At 69.4% G+C, this 22,180-nt stretch overlaps 2 protein-coding genes across 4 annotated transcripts in view; both read left to right on the top strand.

Annotated features, from left to right (window-relative positions):
* Nucleotides 1–1,051: 1,051 nt before the first annotated feature.
* GRK2 (G protein-coupled receptor kinase 2) lies at nt 1,052–15,799 on the top strand. 2 transcript variants are annotated; one of them, XM_051826557.2, is made up of 21 exons: nt 1,052–1,403; nt 8,454–8,530; nt 9,984–10,057; nt 10,127–10,228; nt 10,310–10,384; nt 10,467–10,528; nt 10,945–10,996; nt 11,369–11,460; nt 11,631–11,730; nt 11,806–11,884; nt 11,961–12,091; nt 12,243–12,337; nt 12,411–12,518; nt 12,599–12,665; nt 12,809–12,909; nt 13,349–13,415; nt 13,489–13,584; nt 13,703–13,865; nt 13,963–14,099; nt 14,186–14,299; nt 14,613–15,799. In XM_051826557.2, exons 1-21 carry the CDS (start codon nt 1,291–1,293, stop codon nt 14,775–14,777), a joined length of 2,070 nt encoding a protein of 689 aa, XP_051682517.1. In that variant the 5' UTR covers nt 1,052–1,290; the 3' UTR covers nt 14,778–15,799. The 2 variants fall into 2 exon arrangements, with proteins under 2 accessions (XP_051682517.1, XP_051682523.1); XM_051826563.2 differs by having other exon boundaries at nt 1,072–1,403; nt 14,189–14,299.
* A 2,380-nt stretch (nt 15,800–18,179) lies between these two features.
* The window catches only part of ANKRD13D (ankyrin repeat domain 13D), a 9,075-nt gene continuing 5,074 nt past the window's right edge, over nt 18,180–22,180 (top strand). Inside the window, exons 1-6 of one of the 2 annotated variants that reach the window (XM_070067011.1) lie at nt 18,180–18,409; nt 18,827–18,962; nt 19,058–19,182; nt 19,806–19,851; nt 19,936–20,079; nt 20,191–20,380. In XM_070067011.1, the coding sequence (XP_069923112.1) occupies nt 18,320–18,409; nt 18,827–18,962; nt 19,058–19,182; nt 19,806–19,851; nt 19,936–20,079; nt 20,191–20,380 (731 nt within the window). In that variant the 5' untranslated portion in view covers nt 18,180–18,319. Of the gene's footprint in view, nt 18,410–18,824; nt 18,963–19,057; nt 19,183–19,805; nt 19,852–19,923; nt 20,080–20,190; nt 20,381–22,180 lie in introns of those variants that run through there. The other variant, XM_070067044.1, reaches the window with a different exon arrangement.

Genomic DNA, 22,180 nt, shown 5'->3' with positions numbered 1-22,180 from the left:
CCCAGTCCTGAGTGGGCCCAGCAGATCCTGAGAAATGGACAGGTTCCAGAAGGTTCTCGGGGGGGCCAGACAGGAGGGTGTGAGGAGAGGTTAGGGGAGGGGAGAGGGAGGGATCAAGGAAAAGAAACCGGAGGGTCTGACGGGTATCTGGGTGGGCGGCAGAGTCCCCGCGGAGCAGGGGCCTCGCCGTTTGTGCTGACCCGGGAAGGTGGCCCCGAAGTGCGTGGGGGCCCTGCTTCGCGGAGGGCTCCTGGTTCTGGTTCAGGACCCGGCATGAGGACCTGGGCTGAGTGTGCCCTCTGCTGGGGTGGGAACCGGGGCGGGGGCTCCAGAGAGGGGATCTGTCAGGCCTGGGGCTGTGCCTTGAGACGCTGGCTTTCCCGTTGTGGGTGGCTCCCAGTTGTGGGGGCTGCCAGGCACACTGAGACCCTGTGCCCCCACCCCCCCCAGGATGGGAGAGTTGGCCCCGTGTTGTGCAATCATCCCAAAGCGGCCCCTGGGGCAGGGGTGGGTGCTGGAGGAGCCTGGGGTGTGACGGCAGAGGTCACCTTCCTGGTGGCTCGATGACCGACTGGGCTCTGAGTCCAACCCGGGTCCAAGTCCAGGCCTGGAGCTGCTAACCGGGGAGGTCCCAAGGCCAAGATCTCAAACCTCCTTAGGGAGTCCTGCTGGGCACCTGGGGCCAGCGCTTGGGGCCCCAGGGCTGTGGCCGAGTCTGGGGTCCTTTTTGGAATCAGGTGCCGGGTTACAGCAGGGTCTGGGATCCCGTTCTGAAGTCGGCTCGGGGGTCTCGGGCGGAGTCCCGGCCCTGGCCCGGGGTCTCGGCCGAGCTCTGGTTCTGGAGGGTGGGATCCCGGGCCGCGACTGGAGGCTGCCGGCCCAGGCCCAGGGTCCGGGACGCACGGCCGACGTCCGGCCGGGGCGTGGGCGCGGGGTGGCCCGCGCGGCCTGCAGGGGGCGCCGCCGGCCGCCCGGCTCGGCCCCTCGCGGGCTCGCTGGCGCTGTGCGCGGCAGGCGGGGCCGGAGGCGGCGGCGGCGGCGGCTCCGGGGCGCGGGCGGCGGCGGCGGCGGCGGCGCCCCGACTGCAGTCCCGGCGGGAGCGCAGCGCGAGCCGGGGCCATGGGGCGGCGCCGCCTGTGAGCGCGGCCAGCGGAGCCGCGGGCGCCCAGCGGGGCCGGGCGGGCGGCGGCGGCGGCGGCGGCGGCGCCCGAGGCCGAGCGAGCCGCGGCCGGGCCGGGCCGAGCCGAGCGAGCGGCGGCGGCGGGAGGAGGCAGCGCCGCCGCCGCCAAGATGGCGGACCTGGAGGCGGTGCTGGCCGACGTGAGCTACCTGATGGCCATGGAGAAGAGCAAGGCCACGCCGGCGGCGCGCGCCAGCAAGAAGATCCTGCTGCCCGAGCCCAGGTGAGGCGGCCGCGCGGCCCGCTGCCCGGGCGCCGGCCCGCGTGACCCCGGCGCCCCCCGCCCCGCGCGCCGGAGCGCCCCACTCCGGGACTCCCACCCCCAGCGCCATCCTCCTCTTCCTCGGCCGCCCCTGCCCCCAGCGCCCCCTCGGGATTCCGGCACTGCCAGCCCGCTCCCCCGCCGTGCGAGGTTCCGGGGTCGTGCGGTCTTGGGGCTCTCGCCCCGCGCTCCGGTGGGTGGGCTCGCTGTCCTGGGGCGGCCGGGCGTGGCGCGTGCAGCGACCGCCCCCACCCCCAGGCTGCTCTCGGGTGGGGGCGACGTGTGTGCCCCGACCCCCGCGGCGTGTCTCCTGTGGGGGCCCTGCCTGGGGACCCTGGGGGTGCTGATGACCCAGGGACAGCCCAGCACACCTGCAGCAGCTGGACCACGGCTGCCACCTCTCCGTGATGTCATTGCCCCTGGTGGCAGAGTTTAAAGGGCCAGGATGTGGATGGAGAAGTGCCCAGGGTGGGAATGGTGGCCGGGGCTCGTCCAGCGCTTTAGGGCTGGCAGTGTTTTCCCACCGAGCGAGCCGCCCAGGCCCGGTGGAACAGGTGGAGAAGCCGGAGCCCCGTGAGTGGGTGGCCCGCCCCGTGTCACCCAGGTCACCCAGGGTGGCACCCGGCCAGCAGCCCAGGGATTCCGGCTGCTCTCTCTGCATTTTGCCCCCTGCGCTGGCCCGAGCTGGGACCTGGGGGCCGGCGTTCAGTACAGCCACCAGGGTCCCCATCCCGGCGACGACTCCTGTGTGCCCGGCGGCTGGGGACAAGGCCTTGTCATGTGACACTGGGCAAGTCCCTTCCCGTTTCTGGCTTTGTGAAATGTGGAAGGTGCAAAGCGAGTGTCGCGGCTGCGCCGTGGCCGCGGTCCCTGGCACGGGGCGCAGGTGTGGCAGCCGAGCCCCAGCTGCCCGGGGTGCCCTGCGGTGTTGGCCGGCCACCCCTCCTCGCACCCTGCTCCGTGGGTTTCAGATTGACTGCACAGCAGGCCTGGGAGAGGAAAATTGGTCTTGGTTTTAAAAAGGCCGTTAGCACCCTCCCTCCCCCGCGCCGCCTAAGACATTTGCAATCAGATTTCTCAAAACAGGAACCAGACCAACCGTCGTCGGCCGGGGCTGACCAGGGAGCAGCGACAGGGACAGACATGACAAAGCCCCCGGGGAGGAGACGGGTCGCCCTCCGCGGTGGCCCCAGGTAGCTCTCCTTGGGGGCTGTGGCCTCGAGGCCCACCTGCAGGCATGACGTGAGCACCAGGGCCTTTTCTGGAAGGTTCTGCATTTGGCTAATCTCCCCAGCATGCACCGCTCCTGCGGGGGCCCGCCTGGAGCCGACACTGCAGGTGCTGGGTGCTCCCGGACGCCTGCGGCTGGCGCTGGTCTCGGTCCGAACGCTGACCCGGCACGTCGGCGAAGGGCTGAGCGGCTCAAGGAGCCTGAGGACTGCGGCGTGGCCTCCCGTCCTGGGGGGGGCACGGGGCAGGCTGTGCACGGGTTTCCGCTGGACAGGAGGGTGGAGAGCACCCCGCCTGCCCCGGGCACAGCCGGCCTGGGGTCCGGGCTCCGGCCCTGGGCCACGACAGGGACTGTGTCCCGTGTTTGCCCAGCGCCACCCACTTCCAAAGTGCGGCCTGTCCATCTGATGCTTTGCTCGGCCCGTGGGCGGGAGGCTCCCCATTGAACACCTGAAGCCACTGAGGCCCAGAGAGGGAGGGGCCTTGTCTGGGTCGCCGGGGAGAGCTGGGACCAGAACTGGGCCTCTGCCCGGCCACCCCATCCTGGGCGCCTCTGCTTGCCGCCCTGCCCAGTGCGGAAGGGGCTGGGGAGTAACAGGCAGGCCCAGTCCCCACTGGGGCTCCATCTTTCCCGCTTCCACAAGGCCGCGGTCCGGGAGCTGTCCCCACCCCGGGGTGCGCCATCCTGGTAGCCTCTTCGCGGCAGGTGCTGGGTTGTGGCTTGGCCGGGAGCTGGGCCGGGGGCCGGTGGCACCTGGGCACTGTGCCGTGCTGACTTGGCACGGGCCACCCCTTCTGTCACCTGTAGAATCCCAGGAAGTAGACCCGTTTCCCGGCCTCTTCCTCGCGGGAAGCCGGCAGTCCTGGCCCAGCCGTGGCTGCCTCGGTTTCCCTCTCAGTAACTCGAGGGGGCAGCTCGGTGTCTGGCGACCTCTCAGCTCGTGGGTCTGGGGGCCGGGTCTCGCCCCTTCAGAGCTGCCGCCTTTCCCGGCAGCGGCAGGCGGCAGAGGTGTAATTACGGTCGTTTGCTAATGTGCCCACTGAGGCCTTGTGCAGTTAATCTCCAGGCTCCCGGCCGGCCGGGGCGCGCTGCCTGGCCTCCCGGCGGAGCTGGGTGCCTCTCGCAGCCGCGCTGGTCCCTCCCCCACCGCGGTGCCTCCTTCCTGCCCCTTCTGGCTTCCCGGTCGGTGGCTCGGTCTCCCCAGACCCAGCTCTTCCTCCGCTGCCGCTTCGTTCCTGTTAACTCTTTGCAGCCAGAACTTCCTGCCTCGGTCTGTGGGGGAAGGCGGCGGGCAAGGCGTCCTCTCTCACCCAGAACTTTCCACTGCGACAGCCGCAGCCTCCCCCCCCAACAAGATCATCTTTCCAGCAGGCACCCCCTCTGGGCCTTCGGAGCCCCCCACCTCTGTTCTCTGCAGAGCAGGGGGCGCCCGTAGTTGCCGTTGGAAGGGAGCCTTGCCGGCTGGAATGCGTGCACTGTCGGCGGGAGTGATGTGTCCTATTAATGCAGTCGTAGTAAATTCCCAGTGACGTCAGGTGCAGGCACGCGCCTCGGCCCGCGTCGCCTCCTGCGCCCAGGTCTGCCGTGCGGAGGGGCTGGGCGCTCAGGGGCGGCTGCCTCGCGGCGAACAGGCACGTGACAGCCTTCGGGGAGCAGGCAGAGCGGGCAGCCCCCTCCGCCACACCTGCCCTGACGCCCCGGCAGCCCCAGACGGGTCCCCGGCAGGTCCATGTGCGCCGCTGTTTCGATCATGTTCGAAACAGGAGGCGTTTGCGTGCGGCTTTCTCCTGTAGCCACAGCAGCCTCGCCTGCGCCAGGGTGCACTGCGCCCACTCGGGGAGCCGGCCTGGGCTTGGGGCCGGGGTCCCCCACCCCCGCGCAGGGCAGGGCAGGGAGTTCCGGAAGTTTGTCCTCGGCATGTGCCCGCGGGATGGCCGTGTGTTCCGTCAGCTGCAGGGGCTGGGGCTCGCGTCACATCCGCGAAGGAGCCGTGATACGTGACAACGTAGCGTCCCCTCCTGTGCACCGTGTGGCCGCCTCGCTCTGCCCCGGTTGGTCCGTGGCCCCAGCCTCGCACTCTGAGGACACGGGCAGCCCCAGGGAGTCATTGAAAAATATTAATAAGATGCCCCAGGGGACTTCCTCCTCCAGCTGCCACCTCGGTGCCAGGTTTCCTGGAAATGGCCCAGGGGAGCACCTGGGCGGCAGCCACAGGCCCTGCTCGCTGCCAGGCCTGGAGCCCGCTGGCCTTGGCTTCCACACCACGCGGGGCAGGCGTGCGCAGGCTGCCTGGGAGCAGCCTGGGGGACTGAGGGCCCCTCAGCCCTCTGCCCTCCCTGCCCGCTGCCCTGTCTCCTCACCCCTCCGCTGCTCGCTGTGCAGGGAGAGAGGAAGTGGCTCCCCCCGCGCCAGGCAGACCCAGCCGAGGGGGCGGGGACGGGGCCAAGCAGTTTCTGCCGGGGCTGGGCAGGCCTTCCCGACACCGAGCACGTCTGTGCCAAGGTGCCCTCCCTACTCTGCCAGGGCAGGTGCTGGGCTGTCCCCACGGGGCCCCGGGGAGGGTGACGCTGGCACGAAAGGAGCCCCAGCCACTCTGCACCACCCGCAGCCCCGGGCCTGGCTCACCCGGAGGCTGCCTGGCCACAGGCCCCGTCCGTCCCCGGCAGCCCCAGCCCCTAAGGACACGGCAAGTGTGAGCAGAGCCCTGGACAAGACCAGGCGCACGCCGTCGGGCTCTGTTGCTGGCTGCAAGGCGCTGGGGAGCAGGGCCTGGCCGGGCCTGCCCTGCGGCCCCCGGGGTGGGACAGCAGCCGCGTCCCCACGGCTTCCTCAGTGGCCGGCGCGGTGGCGGCCATTCAGCACCGTGTGGGCGGATTTTTGAAGTGTGCGAGTTGGCCTCCCAGGAAGGAGGTGGGGAGAGCCATTTGGGACCCAGGCGTGGGCGCCCGTCCAGCCACCAGGGCGGCGGCAGCTGGAGGACCCTTTCCCGGGGCGTGGGGGCCTCAGGGTCCCGTGGTCCGAGGACACTTAGGCACCCGGCTCTTCAGTGATGCAGAGCGGGAGCCCTGGGTGTCAGGCGTGACGATGGGGGGGGCACTCTGGGCGCATTGCCAACCCGGACTCGGACTCCGCCAGTACCGGGGGCGGGTGCTGGAGAAGAAAGCGACCCGGCCCGGGAGGTGCCGCCCCAGCGGGAGTGTCCCCGGCGACCCTAAGCTGCCAGCGCCTTGGCCACCTCCCCTGAGGGTGGGCAGCAGACCTCAGGGACGTTCCGTTCGAGGACTCTGCCTAGGCTGACTTCGTGTTTGGTGTTCTTTTTTTTTTTTTTTTGGTGGGGGGTAGGGTGTTTATTTTATTTTTAAAAGATTTTTTCTCTTTTTAAGGGAAAGAAATGAAGTGCTGTGGGCTGGGAAGAATGCTGTGGCCACTGCCAGGCGTGGCCTCGGAGGGGCAGCCTCGGAGCCTGGGGTCCTGGCTTCCGGGGTAGGGGGAGGCCTAGGCCACGGGAGAGCCCCGGGAAGGTGCCCCGGCTGCCACAGGCAGGGTCCCCTAGCGTGCACACTTCCCCCCGTGGCGACCTCCGTGTGTCTGGCTTCCGGCTGCCCTGGGGTCACATGGTAGGAAGTGGCAGTGGCTGCCCCCTGGCTCCCGGCTGGGCATTCCCTCTGCTGGGCTGGCCCCAGCTCTGCCAGTTCTCAGGAAGCCAGCCTGGGGCTCGGGACCCCCATTCCTGGTGGGTCCCCCCGCTAGCTGACCATAGCTGCGTGGAAGTGGACACTTGTCCCGTTTTCCCCACTCTATTCCTTAAGCACAGGATCGGCTGCAGAAGCTGAGTGTCCAGAGCCGAGCCCAGGGACGGTGAGGGCCCCGCCGGCCTGGGCCCCGCGCTGTTCCCTGCAGGCGCCGCGGCCCCACGCGCCTGTCTGCCGCTACACTGCCTTCCCCGGCTTAGCGCTGTCCCTGAGAGCCTGCTGTGTGAGATTGGTTTCTGGCCCCCGGCTCCCTCGTCCCTGCGTGTCCTTGGTGGTTGTGAGCCTGCGTGCCCCCCGACCCCGCCCAGGCCCACTGGTGTGTGGAGGGCACTGGCTCCAAGGCCTGGGGGGCCCTGGGCCTGGGCCGTCAGCTCCACTCAGCCGGGCTAAGGGAGCCCCAGGATGGGGACACGGGGTCACTGTGCCATACCCATGTCTCAGGTTGGCGCCAGGGTCACCAGGCTGGCCAGCCCGTGCTGGGCTCCCTGGGGCGGGGCTGCAGAGAGGCCGGGGTGTGCGTGTCACCATCTCACCGGCCACAGTCCCCCTGCTGAGGCCTGCCGGGGGCCCTGTACATGCCGCAGGCTCAGGTGTGATGGCCCAGCCACACATGCGCCCCTGGTGCGGCTGGCTAAGCATTGCCCAGAAGCCCCGGGCCAGTGAGGGCCAGGTCGGCAGGGGAGAGGACAGCACCCGAGGCACGCAGCATAGCGTGGCTCTCCCAGGCTGTGCACGGTGTTGGGGTGAGAGAAGCCAGGCAGTGAGCCTGGGGTCGGGCTTCAGGGGCACCACGGCCAGCCCCTTCCCTCCAGCCCTCCTGAGCATCCCAGGGCCGCAGTAATTTTTTAAAGAATTTATTTTGTTTATTTGAAAGAGTTAGGAAAAGAGATCCATCTTCCATCCACTGGTTCACCCCCTGGATGGCCACAAGGGCCAGGGCTGGGCCAGGTGGAAGCCAGGAGGCGGGAGCTTCCTCCAGGTCTCCCATGCGGGTGCAGGGACCCAAGGACTGGGCCATCCTCCACTGCTTTCCCAGGCCACAGGCAGGGAGCTGGATGGGAAGTGGAGCAGCCGGGACTTGAGCCTGCGCCCTCAGGGGATGCCAGGCGGCGGCTTTTTTTTTTTTTTTTTTTTTTGATAGGCAGAGTGGACAGTGAGAGAGAGAGAGAGAAAGGTCTTCCTTTGCCGTTGGTTCACCCTCCAATGGCCGCCGCGGCCAGCGCGCTGCGGCCGGCGCACCGCGCTGATCCGATAGCAGGAGCCAGGAGCCAGGTGCTTTTCCTGGTCTCCCATGGGGTGCAGGGCCCAAGCACTTGGGCCATCCTCCACTGCACTCCCTGGCCACAGCAGAGAGCTGGCCTGGAAGAGGGGCAACCGGGACAGAATCTGGCACCCCGACCGGGACTAGAACCTGGTGTGCCGGCGCCGCAAGGCGGAGGATTAGCCTAGTGAGCCGCGGAGCCGGCCCAGGCGGCGGCTTTACCCGCTGCGCTGCAAGGCCAGCTCCTGGCGTGAGAGACGCTCCGGCTGAGGCTTGGCTTTTCTGTAATGGTTAAGTGCTTCTCCCTAAGTTGCGGTATAATTCGTAAGACAGGACACTCAGCACCTGCCGCGTGCAGCTGGGGGGTCTCTGTACAAACGCACCCCGGATGGAGCCCTGCCCCTGTGGCGATCGCGCCCCCACCCCGCAGCCCGGCCACCACGAAGCTGCTGTCCACCGTCCCCGGGCTTGCCTGCTCCGGCGGCCGCATCACGCTTCCAGGCTCTGTCCATGCGTGTGCCGGCCTGTGCCGGCGCGGGACCCTTGGGGGGGCAGCCACCACGTGTGCCTGCCTGTCCCCTGGTGCGTGAGGCCTGGCCGAGTTCCCAAAGCCAGCGCGTGGCAGCGGGAGGCCACCTGCTGGCCACCCTGGCCTTTGGGGCCGGAGCCCTGGCGTGCAGGCTCAGGCTCCCGCGGAGCCCCCCGCCCCACCCCGACCCCCGCTGGCTGTGCTTTGGGCCCCGCCCACCGTGCCCCTCTGCCCGCAGCATCCGCAGTGTCATGCAGAAGTACTTGGAGGACCGGGGCGAGGTGACGTTTGAGAAGATCTTCTCCCAGAAGCTGGGTGAGTGCCGCAGCCCAGACCCCTGCGGCCGGGGCTGGGAGCATCCCCACAGCCAGGCAGCCCTGTGGCGGGCTGTGACCCCTCGTGCCTGTGTCCGCGGAGCCCCGTGGTGGGGGTGGGGCCCGGCCGTCCTCCAGGGTCGCCGGGGAAGTTCCTCCTTGAGGTTTTTGTTTTTGAGAGTTGCAGCTTCCCCTGGCGCGGCCGCAGCTGCTCTGGGCGGTTGGTAGGACTGGCAGGAAGAGGCGGGGCCCTTCCTGTGGGCCTGCCGCTGTGGCCAGCCCGCCCCGCCCCCACGGGCCCTCGCAGCACCCTGCCTTGGCCCGGCTGCCGCCGGCTTCCTCCCCGGGGCCTGTGCGGGTCTGGGGAGCATTGTGCGGCCGCCCTCGGGGCTGCGGCTCCAGCCTGGCACAGCTCCGCCCTGGCCTCTCCCCGAAGACCCCGGCTCTGAACCGGGGGTCCTGGGCAGGATGGAGTGTGGAGGGCAGCTGGCGGGGTCGGGGGCACTCCCTCGAGTTCCCAGTCCCGTGCTGTGTGACCCTGGGCACGGCGCTTCACCTCTCTGAGCCCGATGATGACATCCCCTGGGAATGGGACTCAGCCCCCCCCCCCCCCACTGCCAAGGACCCGGGGTCGGATCAGGTGGTGTCAGCCGTTCCAGGAAGCCGGCCACAGCTTACCCCAGGGCTCCACTGAAAGGCCCGGCTGCCCTTGCCAGAAATGCTGGCCACAAGTCCTGATGGAGGTGCCCAGGCGGTGGAGGGTGTGGACGGCACCGGCCACGGCCCCCAGAGGCACAGGAAGTCCCCAGCACAAACCGAGTCGCCCTGTGGGCCGGATGCCCCTGAGGGGGCGGGGCTGCCCTCAGCCCTGCCTGTCCCGGGCAGCTGCTCAGGGGCCTGCGCGGGGGGGGGGGGGGGGGGTGAGGACGTCCTGTCCAGGACCTCCTGCGGCCCATCCTGTCCCTTCACCCTCCCATGCCCCTGGCACAGAGACCATCACCCTTTGGCCTGTCCTTCCCGGTGACCAGCCGCCGGTCACCTCGGCACGTGCCTTGTGATTGACAGGGCTCCCTGTGCCTCAGTTTACCCAACCTGCCCTCACTGCCTGTTCCTCTGGGCTGCCGTGAGGATGACCCCGATGACAGAGGGAGCGAGGTCGGGGAGAGGGGCGCAGCCTGACTTGGCTCAGGCCCCCAGACGGGACCTCGGCCTCTGTACCTGCACACCCCAGCCTCGCCGTGGGTGGTCAGGCTGCTGGACTGCATGGGGGGCGGGGCCCAGGCCTGCCGCCTGCCCCTGTGCAAGCACGGGGCCCCGCCCAGCCTGGAGTCCAGGGGCCTTCAGGGTGGCGGCACCGCCTCTGCTGTCCCCTTGGCCACTTTGATCCAGGGGGCCCCCCCACGCCGTCTGCAGCAGCGCTGTGGCTCACTGGCACCCCACGCGCTCGCTTCCAGGGTACCTGCTGTTCCGAGACTTCTGCCTGAACCATCTGGAGGAGGCCAGGCCCTTGGTGGAGTTCTACGAGGAGGTGCGGTGGGCCTGCCCGGGGAGGGGGCGGGGCCGCCCCGGGGGACTCACGAGACCCCCCCACCCCCAGATCAGGAAGTATGAGAAGCTGGAGACGGAGGAGGAGCGCGTGGCCCGCAGCCGGGAGATCTTTGACTCGTACATCATGAAGGAGCTGCTGGCCTGCTCGCACGTGAGTGGCCCCGGCCGGCCCGCGGGTGGGCGAGGGAGGGCGAGGCCCTGCGAGGGCTCACGGCCGCCTCTGTCCCCCCAGCCCTTCTCCAAGAGTGCCACCGAGCACGTCCAGGGCCACCTGGTGAAGAAGCAGGTGCCTCCGGACCTCTTCCAGGTGTGTGCTGGACTCCGGGGGCGGGGCTGGGCCTGCCCCCCCAATCCCGAGGGGCAGTCACCAACCCCAGCCCCTCCCGTAGCCCTACATCGAAGAGATTTGCCAAAACCTCCGAGGGGATGTGTTCCGGAAGTTCATCGAGAGGTGAGTGGGGGGCTGGCATGGGAGGGCGGGGCCGGAGCCAGCCTGGGCGCTGTGAGCATCCGGAGGAGCACCCCGAGCTGGGGTGCTGGGGGTGTAGGCGGAGTCCAGCTGGACGCAGGGCACAGCATCTGCCCGGCTCAGTGGGCTCTGGCCGGAGGTGCAGGCACGGGCGGGTGGGCCCCGAGCAGGCCGTGGTGGCAGGAAGTCTTGGGTGGGCGGCCGCCTGAGCTTATCTGGTCCCGGCAGGAGCCCACAGCACAGCTGTGCGGCCCCGGAAGAGGACGCTGAAGCGTGGGGCGCTGTCACACCCACCCGACGGGACCCCCGGCAGGGGCAGGGGGCGGGGGCAGGCTTGCGCCAGCTCCGAGCTGCGCTGCCCTCTCTGAGCCTGCCTGAGCCGGGCGCTTCCCTTCCAGTGAGAAGTTCACCCGATTCTGCCAGTGGAAGAACGTGGAGCTCAACATCCACGTGAGTGGGCGGGGCGGGGGCGGGGCGGGGGCGGGCCCAGGGCGTGCTTGAGGGGCGGGCCCAGGGCGCGCTTGAGGGGCGGGCCCAGGGCACGCTTGAGGGGCGGGCAGCCAGGGCGTGCTTGAGGGGCGGGCGCCAGGGCGTGCTTGAGGGGTGGGCCCAGGGCATGCTTGAGGGGCGGGCGCCAGGGCGTGCTTGAGGGGCGGGCCCAGGGCGTGCTTGAGGGGCGGGCGCCAGGCCTCCCCGGGAGGCAGGTGAGGACACGCAGGTGCGGGGGAGCCCGGGGCGGGGTCCGTCCCTGCTGCCTGGGTGCCCCTCTCCAGGGACTGGGCCAGGCAGCCCGCAGTGACCGGGCTGTCCCCACTCCCGCAGCTGACCATGAACGACTTCAGCGTGCATCGGATCATCGGGCGCGGGGGCTTCGGCGAGGTCTACGGGTGCCGGAAAGCCGACACGGGCAAGATGTGAGCGTGCCGCTGCTCCCGGGGGAGGGTCCCCGCGTGGCCGGCCCTGGGCTCCGTGCCGCCGCCTGCCTCCCGCCTGTCTCGCTCGGGCGGCGGGACTCTCTCCCGATCTGGGTCCAGTCTTCAACACGAGGGCTGACCGCCGGCGCCCTGCCCCGGCCTGCTTCTAGGTACGCCATGAAGTGCCTGGACAAGAAGCGCATCAAGATGAAGCAGGGCGAGACGCTGGCCCTGAACGAGCGCATCATGCTGTCCCTCGTCAGCACCGGGGTGAGCCGGGGCCTGCACCGGAGCGGCCTCTGCCGCGGCCCCGGCGGCCTCTCCTGACTGCTCCTCCCCTCCTAGGACTGCCCCTTCATCGTCTGCATGTCCTACGCCTTCCACACGCCCGACAAGCTCAGCTTCATCCTGGACCTCATGAACGGTGAGCGCTGGGCCGGCCTGGGTGCGGGGCCGGGGCCAGGGCCGGGGCGGGAGCTGAGCGGGGCTGCCTCCCGCAGGCGGGGACCTGCACTACCACCTGTCCCAGCACGGCGTCTTCTCCGAGGCCGACATGCGCTTCTACGCGGCCGAGATCATCCTGGGCCTGGAACACATGCACAATCGCTTCGTGGTCTACCGGGACCTGAAGGTGAGGCCCCCCCCCCCACGGCCGGGGCCGGGTCCCTGGACGCCGCCGTGCCCCCCCCCACGGCCGGGGCCGGGCCCCTGGACGCCGCCGTGCCCCCTCGCCGGGCCCAACTGCCCCCGGCCGGCGGCCGCTCACTGAGCCTCCTCCCCAGCCCGCCAACATCCTGCTGGACGAACACGGGCACGTGCGCATCTCGGACCTGGGCCTGGCCTGCGACTTCTCCAAGAAGAAGCCCCACGCCAGCGTGTGAGCGCCCCGCCCTCCCTCGCCCCGCCCCCGCCCCTCTGCACGCCCGCTCACGGCCGCCTTGCACCCGCAGGGGCACCCACGGGTACATGGCCCCCGAGGTCCTGCAGAAGGGCGTGGCCTACGACAGCAGCGCCGACTGGTTCTCGCTGGGCTGCATGCTCTTCAAGCTGCTTCGGGGGTGAGTGGCCCCGCGCCGGTGGGCGGGCGAGGTTGCGGGCCGCGCGGCCGCTGACCCCCTCTCACTCCTGTCCCGCACAGGCACAGCCCCTTCCGGCAGCACAAGACCAAAGACAAGCATGAGATCGACCGGATGACGTTGACGATGGTGAGTGCAGGGGCCCCAGTGTGGCGGGCAGGGGTCTCCCGCGGGGGCTGCCTCCCCGCCCCACGGCTCTCCCCTCCTCCCTGGGCCGCCTGAGCCCGCGCTGGGGCCGAGCGGGCCCAGTTTCCCACGCCCCCTCCCCGCAGGCCGTGGAGCTGCCCGACTCCTTCTCCCCGGAGCTGCGCTCCCTGCTGGAGGGGCTGCTGCAGAGGGACGTGAACCGGAGGCTGGGCTGCCTGGGCCGCGGGTGAGTGTGCCAGCTTCCCCAAGGACGAGGGCCGCGGGTGAGTGTGCCAGCTTCCCCAAGGACGAGGGCTGCGGGTGAGTGTGCCAGCTTCCCCCAAGGACGAGGGCCCCCTCCCCTCCTCCTCGGAGCTCAGCCAGGCCCGGCCCAGCGTTCTCGGGCCGCAGGGGAACCCGCCGGGAGACCCCGGCTTCCAGGGGGGCCCTCGTGCCAAGGGCGGTGATGTCAGGAGCAGCTTTTTGGCCGTTAGGTGCTGGGCGCGGTGTGGCCAGGTCTCCCCGTGAGCTCTGAAGCTGGCCGCTGCCCTGCGGGGTCGCAGCTCCAGTCTCCCAGCGCAGGGACGGGCCAGCAGGCTCCGGGTCAAGGCCGGGGCCACAGAGCCACAGGAGTTACGCGCGCTGCAGGCCCGGGCCTGACTCTGTGCCCTCCGCCCCCCGCCCAGGGCTCAGGAGGTGAAGGAGAGCCCCTTCTTCCGCTCCCTGGACTGGCAGATGGTCTTCCTGCAGAAGGTAAGGGCCTGCAGCAGGGTGGGCCCGGGCGCCCCAGCCCCCGCCCCGTGCTGACGTCCCCCCTGTCCTGCAGTACCCTCCCCCGCTGATCCCCCCGCGCGGGGAGGTGAACGCGGCCGACGCCTTCGACATCGGCTCCTTCGACGAGGAGGACACGAAAGGGATCAAGGTACAGGGCCCGGCCCGGCCTCTGCGCGGGGCCCGCGTGGCTCCGTGGCGTGGGTGGTGGGCCCAGCGCGGGCCGCGGGCAGGCCTGTGGCTGACGGCCCCCTGTCCCTGCGGCGAAGTTGCTGGACAGCGACCAGGAGCTCTACCGCAACTTCCCCCTCACCATCTCGGAGCGGTGGCAGCAGGAGGTGGCCGAGACGGTCTTCGACACCATCAACGCCGAGACCGACCGGCTGGAGGCGCGCAAGAAGGCCAAGAACAAGCAGCTGGGCCACGAGGAAGGTGAGGGCTCGGGCGGGGCGGGGTGGGCCTGGCGGGGCCTGGCGGGGCCTGGCGGGGTGGGCCGCCGCGCTCAGGCCCCTGCGCTCTCTCGCGCCAGACTACGCCCTGGGCAAGGACTGCATCATGCATGGCTACATGTCCAAGATGGGCAACCCCTTCCTGACCCAGTGGCAGCGGCGGTACTTCTACCTGTTCCCCAACCGGCTCGAGTGGCGGGGCGAGGGCGAGGCCCCGGTAAGCCGCGCAGGTGGGGAGCGGGCGGGGGGCGCCGGGGGCGGGGCTGGGCCTGGCCTCACCCGCCACCCGCCCGGCGCCTGCAGCAGAGCCTGCTGACCATGGAGGAGATCCAGTCGGTGGAGGAGACGCAGATCAAGGAGCGCAAGTGCCTGCTGCTCAAGATCCGCGGGGGCAAGCAGTTCGTGCTGCAGTGCGACGTGAGTGGGCGCGGGGCGGGGCTCCCGGGGGGCGGGGCTCCGGTGGGGGCGGGGCTCCAGGGTAGGGGCGGGGCTCGCGGACGGAGCTGGATGGGAGCTGGGACCCCAGGCTTGGGGGCGGGGCTCCCGGGTGGGGGCTGGGCTCCCGGGCCGGATGGGAGTGACTCCTGGCTTGGGGGCGGGGCTCCCGGGCAGGGCGGGGCTCCAGGGTAGGGGCGGGGCTCCCGGACGGGGCGGGACTGGAGCTGGGACTCCTGAGCCCCCGGGGCGGGGCTCCGGGCAGGTGCTGACGGAGCCCCGCCCCCGCCTCCAGAGCGACCCCGAGCTGGTGCAGTGGAAGAAGGAGCTTCGCGACGCCTACCGCGAGGCGCAGCAGCTGGTGCAGCGGGTGCCCCGGATGAAGAACAAGCCGCGCTCGCCCGTGGTGGAGCTCAGCAAGGTGCCGCTGGTGCAGCGCAGCAGCGCCAACGGCCTGTGAGCCGCCCCGCCGCCTTTTGTAGACCTCTAATTTATTTTGTCGGATTTTTATTATTTGTTTTCCCGCAAAGCGGAAAAGGTTTTATTTTGTAATTATTGTGATCTCCTGTGGCCCCAGCCTGGCCCAGCCCCCAGGGAGGGGCCCGCTTGCCTTGGCTCCCGCTGCCACCCCTGGCCACTGTCCAGTGCCCCCTGCCCCGACCTCCAGGGGCCGCCTGCTCCCAGTGTCTTCCTGTGAGAGGGGCGAGGCGGGGCGGCGGGCCTCTTGCCCCTGGCCCGGGCACGACGTCACACTGACTGTACCCTGGGGCTCCGCGGGCTGTGTCCTGTGCCCAGGGTGGGGCTGGGGGATGGGGGCGGGGCCTCTGCCACAGGGAGGCGCAGCACAAGGATTCTACTTGAACTTGCCCACTGCGGCCCTTCCCGGGACATGGGGACAGACGGTATGCTGTCCTGCTCGCCGGCCGCTGGCGGAGAGAGGGGACCTGCTGTATCCTGTGGCGACTCGGGCTCCGGTGCCCTGTTCGGGAGAAGCCTCCGTGTCGCAGCCTGCCCTGGACACCGTGGCTCAGCCAAGAGGGTGGTGTGGGCAGCAGGTGCTGCCCCGCCCCGACACCCCTCTCTCCCAGCCCCCTCTCCCTCCCACCCGAGCACTTGGGCTCAGGGACCACAGAAAGGCAACTGTGGATTGGGCCATACTGGCCTAGCCTGGCCTCAAGGCCCCCCAAGCCCTGGGCCAAGGGAGGCCCCGCCTGGGTGGGCGGGCAGCATGGCGCGAGGGCCGGCCGTGTGCCCCTCCACAGCCCCGTCCTGTCCGTGCCGCCGGGCACCGCCTCGCCTGCCGCATGCCCCTCGTGCCAGTCGCGCTGCCGTGTGTGGTGTCGCACCCTCTCCCCGGGGGCTGGGTCGGCGCGCCCTCCCCTCCGTCTGCTCACTCCCTGGGGTGTTTCTTTGCCGATTTTTGAATGTGATTTTAAAGAGTGGAAAATGAGACTATGCGTTTTTATAAAAAATGGTGCCTGACTGCTTGTCCGAGTCTCCTTGCATGTGTCCACTGCTGCTGGGTGGGGGGCTGATGCGGGAAGCTCCCGGGGCCCCCAGAGCCGGACCCTCTTCTAGGGGAGGCAGGGCACCCCCACTCTGCCACCGTGCCCCGCTCCCCCTTGGCGGCCATCCAGTACCCATCCCCTGCCTTCTGCCCACCGCCCCGGCAAGCTGCCAGTGGTGCCAGTGGCTCCGCACTTGGCATCGCTTCGCACCAGCTGGCCACCTCTGCCTGCCTGAGCAGCCCTGCTTGGCAGGCTCCCGGCTGAAGTCCCTCCCCGGGGTCAGTCCAGGAGGCTGTGCTGCCCTGTAGGGTGGACCGCAGCCCCCGGCCAGGGCGGCCCTCCTGGCTTCGGTCTCCCCGCTGGCCTTGCTGTATGGCCCCCAGGTCCAAAGGCTTGGGGCGTCGCCCTGTAGCAGGCTGCTCACCTTCCCGGTCAACTTTTGCCCACAGCCCCAGTGGAGGCATGGGGCAAGGCCGGGGCCACAGCACAGCTCGGCCGCCCCGGGGTGTCTAGGCCAGGGCCACAGCACAGCTCGGCCACTCCTGGGCATCTAGGCCAGGGCCATGGTCACACGGCGCAGCACGGCCACCCCTGGGTGTCTAGGCCGGGGCCGTGGCTACACGGCACAGCACGGCCGCTCCTGGGCGTCTAGGCCGGGGCCGTGGCTACACGGCGCAGCACGGCTGCTCCTGGGCGTCTAGGCCGGGGCCGTGGCCACACGGCGCAGCACGGCTGCTCCTGGGCGTCTAGGCCGGGGCCGTGGCCACACGGCACAGCACGGCTGCTCCTGGGGAGTCTTGAGGGAAGCGGGGTGGGGCGTGGTGGCATTTCTGATGTGGGGGAGGGTCAGGCGCTCCTGGGGGGCTCCGGTTGGCTGCAGCACTTCGAGGAGCCCTGAATCCCTGGCCCACCTGAGCACAGGACAGAGATGTGAATGGACACGCAGCCTGCAGCTCGCTTGGCTCTGAGCAGGTCGGGTGAGGGCTGGGTGCAGGGGTGCAGGGTGGCAGGCTGGGGGCTACAGCTGTGCGGTGGCGAGGTGACGGGTGGGGTGCAAGAAGAGGGTCCTGCAGGACGGGGGGCCCAGGGTGGGACATGGGGAGGCCGGTGGCCCTGCACCAGGGCCCGCAGGGAGGAGGGCCCACGTGGCTGGATTTGGCTGGGGTCACCCGGATAGCTGAGTTCAGGCCACCTGGCCCAGAGAAGTCGGGGGGTGGGGTGGGGAGGTGGTCTCAGAATGACAGTGCAGGAGCTGCATCCTGGGGGTCAGGGGCCCAGCAAAAGGGCTGGGAACGAAGGTGCCCGGACTGTGGTGTCCAAGATGAGCAGCAGAGGCCGGCCTGGTGCTCTTCACCTCTTTGGTAGAGGGGTGTGCCTGGGCAGGGGACACCCTGCCTCGGCAGAGACCAGAGATCTGGGAGCCCTGGTCACTCAAGCCCTTGAGCTGACCCTAGGACTTGAGGACACCCCAGAGCGGGGTGGCCAGGTGACCTCTGGCAGCAGAGCGGCCACCCGGCACCCCGAGAAAGGCTCCTGGCCCAGGCACTGAAGCAGGGAACCTGGAGCCCCGCCGCCGGCAGACACGGCCCGGGGCCCCTGGGGGCCGGAACTGGGCTGGCTGAGGCCTGCACCCCAGTTCTGGCGCGGGCCCTGATTTGGAAACTCCCCTCCCCTCCCCCACTGGCAGCACAGTGCAGCTCTGCAGTAGCGGTCCAGCGCCGCCCACGCGCGGGCTCCGGAGCCCGGGACACCCCTCTCCCTTCACTGCTGTCCCCAGAGCGCGCGCGGAGCTGCGGCCTCGGCCGGGTCCTGGGGGCAGGGGCTGCACGCGCAGCCGGCCAGCGTGGATCCTCTCCCAGCTGGGCGCTCCGTCCTCGGGCTGGGGTGGGCTCGCCAGACCTCTCCCGACCCCCCCACCACACAGGCACAGTCGGTGTCCGAGGGACCTGGGAGAAAGGGCGGAGGCGGCGGGCTGAGGGCAAATGCAGCTTCCCTGGCCGCCGCACGGCCGCGGCCGCCGCGCGCGCACGCGCACTCGCAGGCCCTCCTCAGGGGCGCAGCCTCGCCCCGCCCTCGGGCCCCCTCCGGCCCCTTCCGGACCCACCAGGAAAGGGTCTGCGCAGGGCCTGGGGCGCCCCCTGCAGGCCGCGGGCGGAGCGGCAGCCGGGGTCCGCGCGGAGACCCGGACCCCGGCTACTCCCCGGCCGCCCAGCAGCGCCCCCCCTTGCCGGCCCCGGGCGCCCGTGGACCGGACCGCCGTTGTCATGGCTCCGGGAGGCGGGGGGGCGCGCGGCTCAACGCCCCGCCCGGGCCCGGCGCAGCCCCGCCCCGGGCCCCCCGCCCCCGCCGCCTGCGCCGCCGCCGCTGCTGTCGCCGGGGCGCGGCCGGGAGGGGAGGCGAGGGGGCCGCGCCGGGCCCGGAGCCGAGGCGGGGCCGGGCCGCCCCCGCCGCGCCTGCCCGCTCGCCCGCCCGAGATGCGGCGCTGAGGCCCAGCATGGCCGGCCCGGACCCCACCTTCCCGCTGCACCGGCTCGTCTGGGCGAACCGGCACCGCGAACTGGAGGCCGCGCTGCACAGCCGCCAGGTGAGGGCCCCGCGCCCCCACCCGCCCTCGCCAAGGCTGTGGTCCTCCTCCCGGAGCCCGCCCCCCCACCCCTGCCCAGCTCTGCAGCCGCATCGCAAGCCCTGGTCACCTGCCCCTGGCGCTCCGGCCTCTGGCCTGGGCTCCCAGCCCTGGCCCTGCCCTGATCCTGGGCCCCTCTCAGCCCGAGTCGGGCTGAGAACGGAACGCCGGTTCTGGCCCCCAGGCCGGTCCTGACTCTGGACATCGGCTCGCAGCCCTGCTGCCCTTCTTCCCGCCCCCTGCCTCCCCTGCTAGGCCACACGGGCCACCTGCCTGCCCTCTCTGCCCATCTCTTCTCCCACGGTGGCTCCCAGCCCTGGCGTCAGCCCGGTGGCCTCTGGACGCTTGCCCTGACCCTGGTTGACCCGGCTTCCCTAGCACGACATCGAGCAGGAGGACCCCCGGGGGCGCACCCCCCTGGAGCTGGCCGTGTCCCTGGGGAACTTGGAGTCCGTGAGAGTCCTTCTCCGACACAACGCCAACGTGGGCAAAGAGAGCCGGCAGGGCTGGGCAGGTACTGCCTTGGGGCTGGCAGTGGGGTGGCCGGCGGGAGCGAGCGGCCAGGCCCCGGGGCACGGGGAGGGCCCCTCGGCAGCCTGCCGCCCCCAGTCCTGCAGGAGGCGGTGAGCACTGGCGACCCCGAGATAGTGCAGCTGGTCCTCCAGTATCGGAATTTCCAGAGGGCCACGCAGAGGCTGGCCGGCATCCCGGAACTGCTCAGCAAACTGCGGCAGGTACGGCGCCAGGCCCGGCCCGGGCTCCGGGGGGTCCCGGCTGCAGCGCGCGGCCAGGGTCGTCCGTCTCAACCCCAGTTCAGGGTCTCATCAGAAAAAAGAGGCACCCAGGGCCCCCGGCCAGGGCAAACCTGCATGGCCATCGCGGGGCCCCCGGTGCCCGAAGTCTCCGCAGAGCCTTAGGCTTCGGGGCACCTGGAGTGTGCAGATGTCCCGGAAGGGGGGCTTTCAGGCCAACTCACGCATACGGCCTGGACCCCCGAAAACTTGCTTCTGTCTCGATCCGAGATTCTGGAAGCGCACGGAGAGCCCGGCTCACGGAGCACTCTGACCCTGCCCACCCCTCATGCAGGCCAGCAGAGGGTCTCCGTGCCCCCTTTATGGAGGGGGACTGTGAGATCCAGAGGGGGCAAAAGCTGCCCGGGGCTCCCACGGCTGGAGAGTGGCCCCAGACTTCGGGGTGCTTGCAGCCTTGTTGTACCCCTAGCGGTTCAGGGCTCCCCGGGCCCCTCCCTCCTGGACAGGGTCCGGCTTGCTGCCGCTGGCTCCCGTCGGGCAGCTGCGTGCCGGAGTCCCTCAGGCCTGCTGCGCCCTGGTGGACGGCTGTGCTCTGTCCCTCTCAGGCTCCCGATTTCTACGTGGAGATGAAGTGGGAGTTCACCAGCTGGGGTGAGTAGGGGCCTCTCTGCTCCCAGGGATGGGGGCTGGGGCCGTAGAGGAAGTCACCCCTGAGGACGTCAGCACCCCCTGCAGTGCCCCTCGTGTCCAAGATGTGCCCGAGTGACGTGTACCGCGTGTGGAAGCGGGGCGAGAGCCTGCGGGTGGACACCAGCCTCCTGGGCTTCGAGCGCATGGCCTGGCAGCGTGGCCGGAGGAGCTTCGTCTTCAGGGGCCAGGGTGAGCGCCCGGGATGGAGGGCAGCCCCGCTCAGCAGCAGGTGGCTGGGGGCAGCATGATGGCCTCTGTGCCACTGACCTGCGCCCTCTCGGACACGGCGGCGGCTGGCAGAAGCGGGAGCCCTGGTGATGGAAGTGGACCACGACCGGCAGGTGGTGCACACGGAGGTGCTGGGGCTCACGCTGCAGGAGCCTGAAGCGCTGCTGGCTGCCATGCGGCCCAGCATGGAGCACGTGGCCAGCCGCCTCACCTCTCCTATTGTCTCCACCCACCTGGACACGCGGAATGTGGCCTTTGAGAGGTCAGTTGGGGCTGGCGGGGTCGGGGGGGGACAGGTGAGAGCCGCCCGTGTCTGACCCCGCAGGTTTTTTTTTTTTTTTTTAAGATTAATTAATGGTTTATGTGAAAGGCAGAGTGACGGAGAGAGAAGGATCTTCCGACTGCTGGTTCACTCCCCACTCGGCTGCAATGGCCAGGACTGGGCCGGGCCAACGCCCTGCGCCTGGAGCTCCATCTGGGTCTCCCCCGCGGGTGCAGGGCCCCAGCACTGGGGCCGAGTTCCTCTGCTTTCCCAGGCGCAGCAGCAGGGAGCTGGATCGGAAGCCGAGCAGCCAGGAGTCAAGGTGGCGCCTGTGTAGGACGCCAGCACCGCAGGCAGGGGTACCCTGCTCTGCCGGGAGGCCAGCGTGTTGCGAGCTTTGACGCTGGCGGAGAGTGTGTCCTCCCGCTCTGTTCTTGGGGGCTGTCCTCGGTCCTCTAGATTCCGCCCGTCAGTGCCCACGGGTGGGACCCTGGCAGGGCCTGTGCCGAGTCATCCAGGGAGCAGCCCACGGCAGCAGCGCGAAGCCGTCCACCACGGGCGTGGGGCCGGCTGAATCTTCTGTAATTCCTTCCAACAGCCTGTTGAGTTTTCAGAGTGTAAGCTTTGCACTTCTGTTCAAAGTTTCCCAAGCACTTTATTCTCTGACGCTATCATGAATCCAGTGTGTGCGTGTGCATGTGGGTGTGTGTGAGTGCGTGTGCATGTGTGTGCATGTGAGTGTGTGTATGTGTGTATGTATGAGTGTGCATGTGCATGTGTGAGTGCGTGTGCATGTGTGTATGTATGAGTGCATGTGTGTGTATGAGTGTGCATGTGTGTGTGCGTGTGGGTGTGTGTGAGTGCGTGTGCATGTGTGTATGAGTGTGCGTGTGGGTGTGTGAGTGCGTGTGCATGTGTGTATGAGTGTGCATGTGTGTGTATGTGTGCATGCATGTGTGTGAACGTGTGTGAGTGTATGTGCATGCGTGTGTGCGCACACGTGTGTGATTTCCTTTTTTGGGTTGCTGGTTGCAAGCACTGGAGAGGACAGTTGAGTTTCGCGTGTCGGCCACGTCCCCGGCAGCGTCGGTGGACTCCGGCATCAGCTGGCCTAGCCTCGTGGTTCTGTGGGGCAGCAGGTGGAGCTGGCACTGGGGTGACCACGGCCGGTTCAGGACGGGGCCGCTGTACTGCCAGCCCTGCTTCTGGGAAGTCCGCAGACCGCGGCCTACGCACGTGGGCTCCTGCTCCCATGGGAGACGCTGGGAGCTCCTGCTGCTGGCTGTGGGCTGGCCCAGCACCAGCTTTTGTGGGCATTTAAGGAGTGACCTTAAATAGTGGAGCTATCTTCTCTCTCTCCCCTCTACTTCTCCCTCTCTGTCAGTCTACCCTTCAAATAAATATATAAAGCTTTTTTTAAAAAATACATATGCTTATGGCCTGGGAAGCAGTGGAAGATGGCCCAAGTGCTTGGGCCCCCTGCACCTGCATGGGAGACCTGGAGGGAGCTCCTGGCTTCTGGCTTCGGATCGGCGCAGCTCTGGCCATTGGGGCCATTTGGGGAGTGAACCAGCGGATGGAAGACCTCTCTCTTCTCTCTCTCTCTCTCTCTCTCTCTCTGTCTCAGTGTCTCTCTCTGTAATTCTACCACTCAAATAAATAAATAAATATTAAAAAAAAAACTTTACAAAGCCATCCTTGTCATCTTTGGGGCCACTGTAGTGTAGCAGCTAAAGCCACCAATACTTGTGATACCAGCATCCCATACGGGTGCCGGTTTGAGTCCCGACTGCTCCACTT

Source organism: Oryctolagus cuniculus, chromosome 1 (assembly GCF_964237555.1).
Source record: "Oryctolagus cuniculus chromosome 1, mOryCun1.1, whole genome shotgun sequence".
In the NCBI taxonomy this organism is placed as follows: Eukaryota; Metazoa; Chordata; class Mammalia; order Lagomorpha; family Leporidae; genus Oryctolagus; species Oryctolagus cuniculus.
The sequence above is the reverse complement of the archived record's forward strand: the minus strand, read 5'-3'. Positions and strand labels throughout refer to the sequence as shown.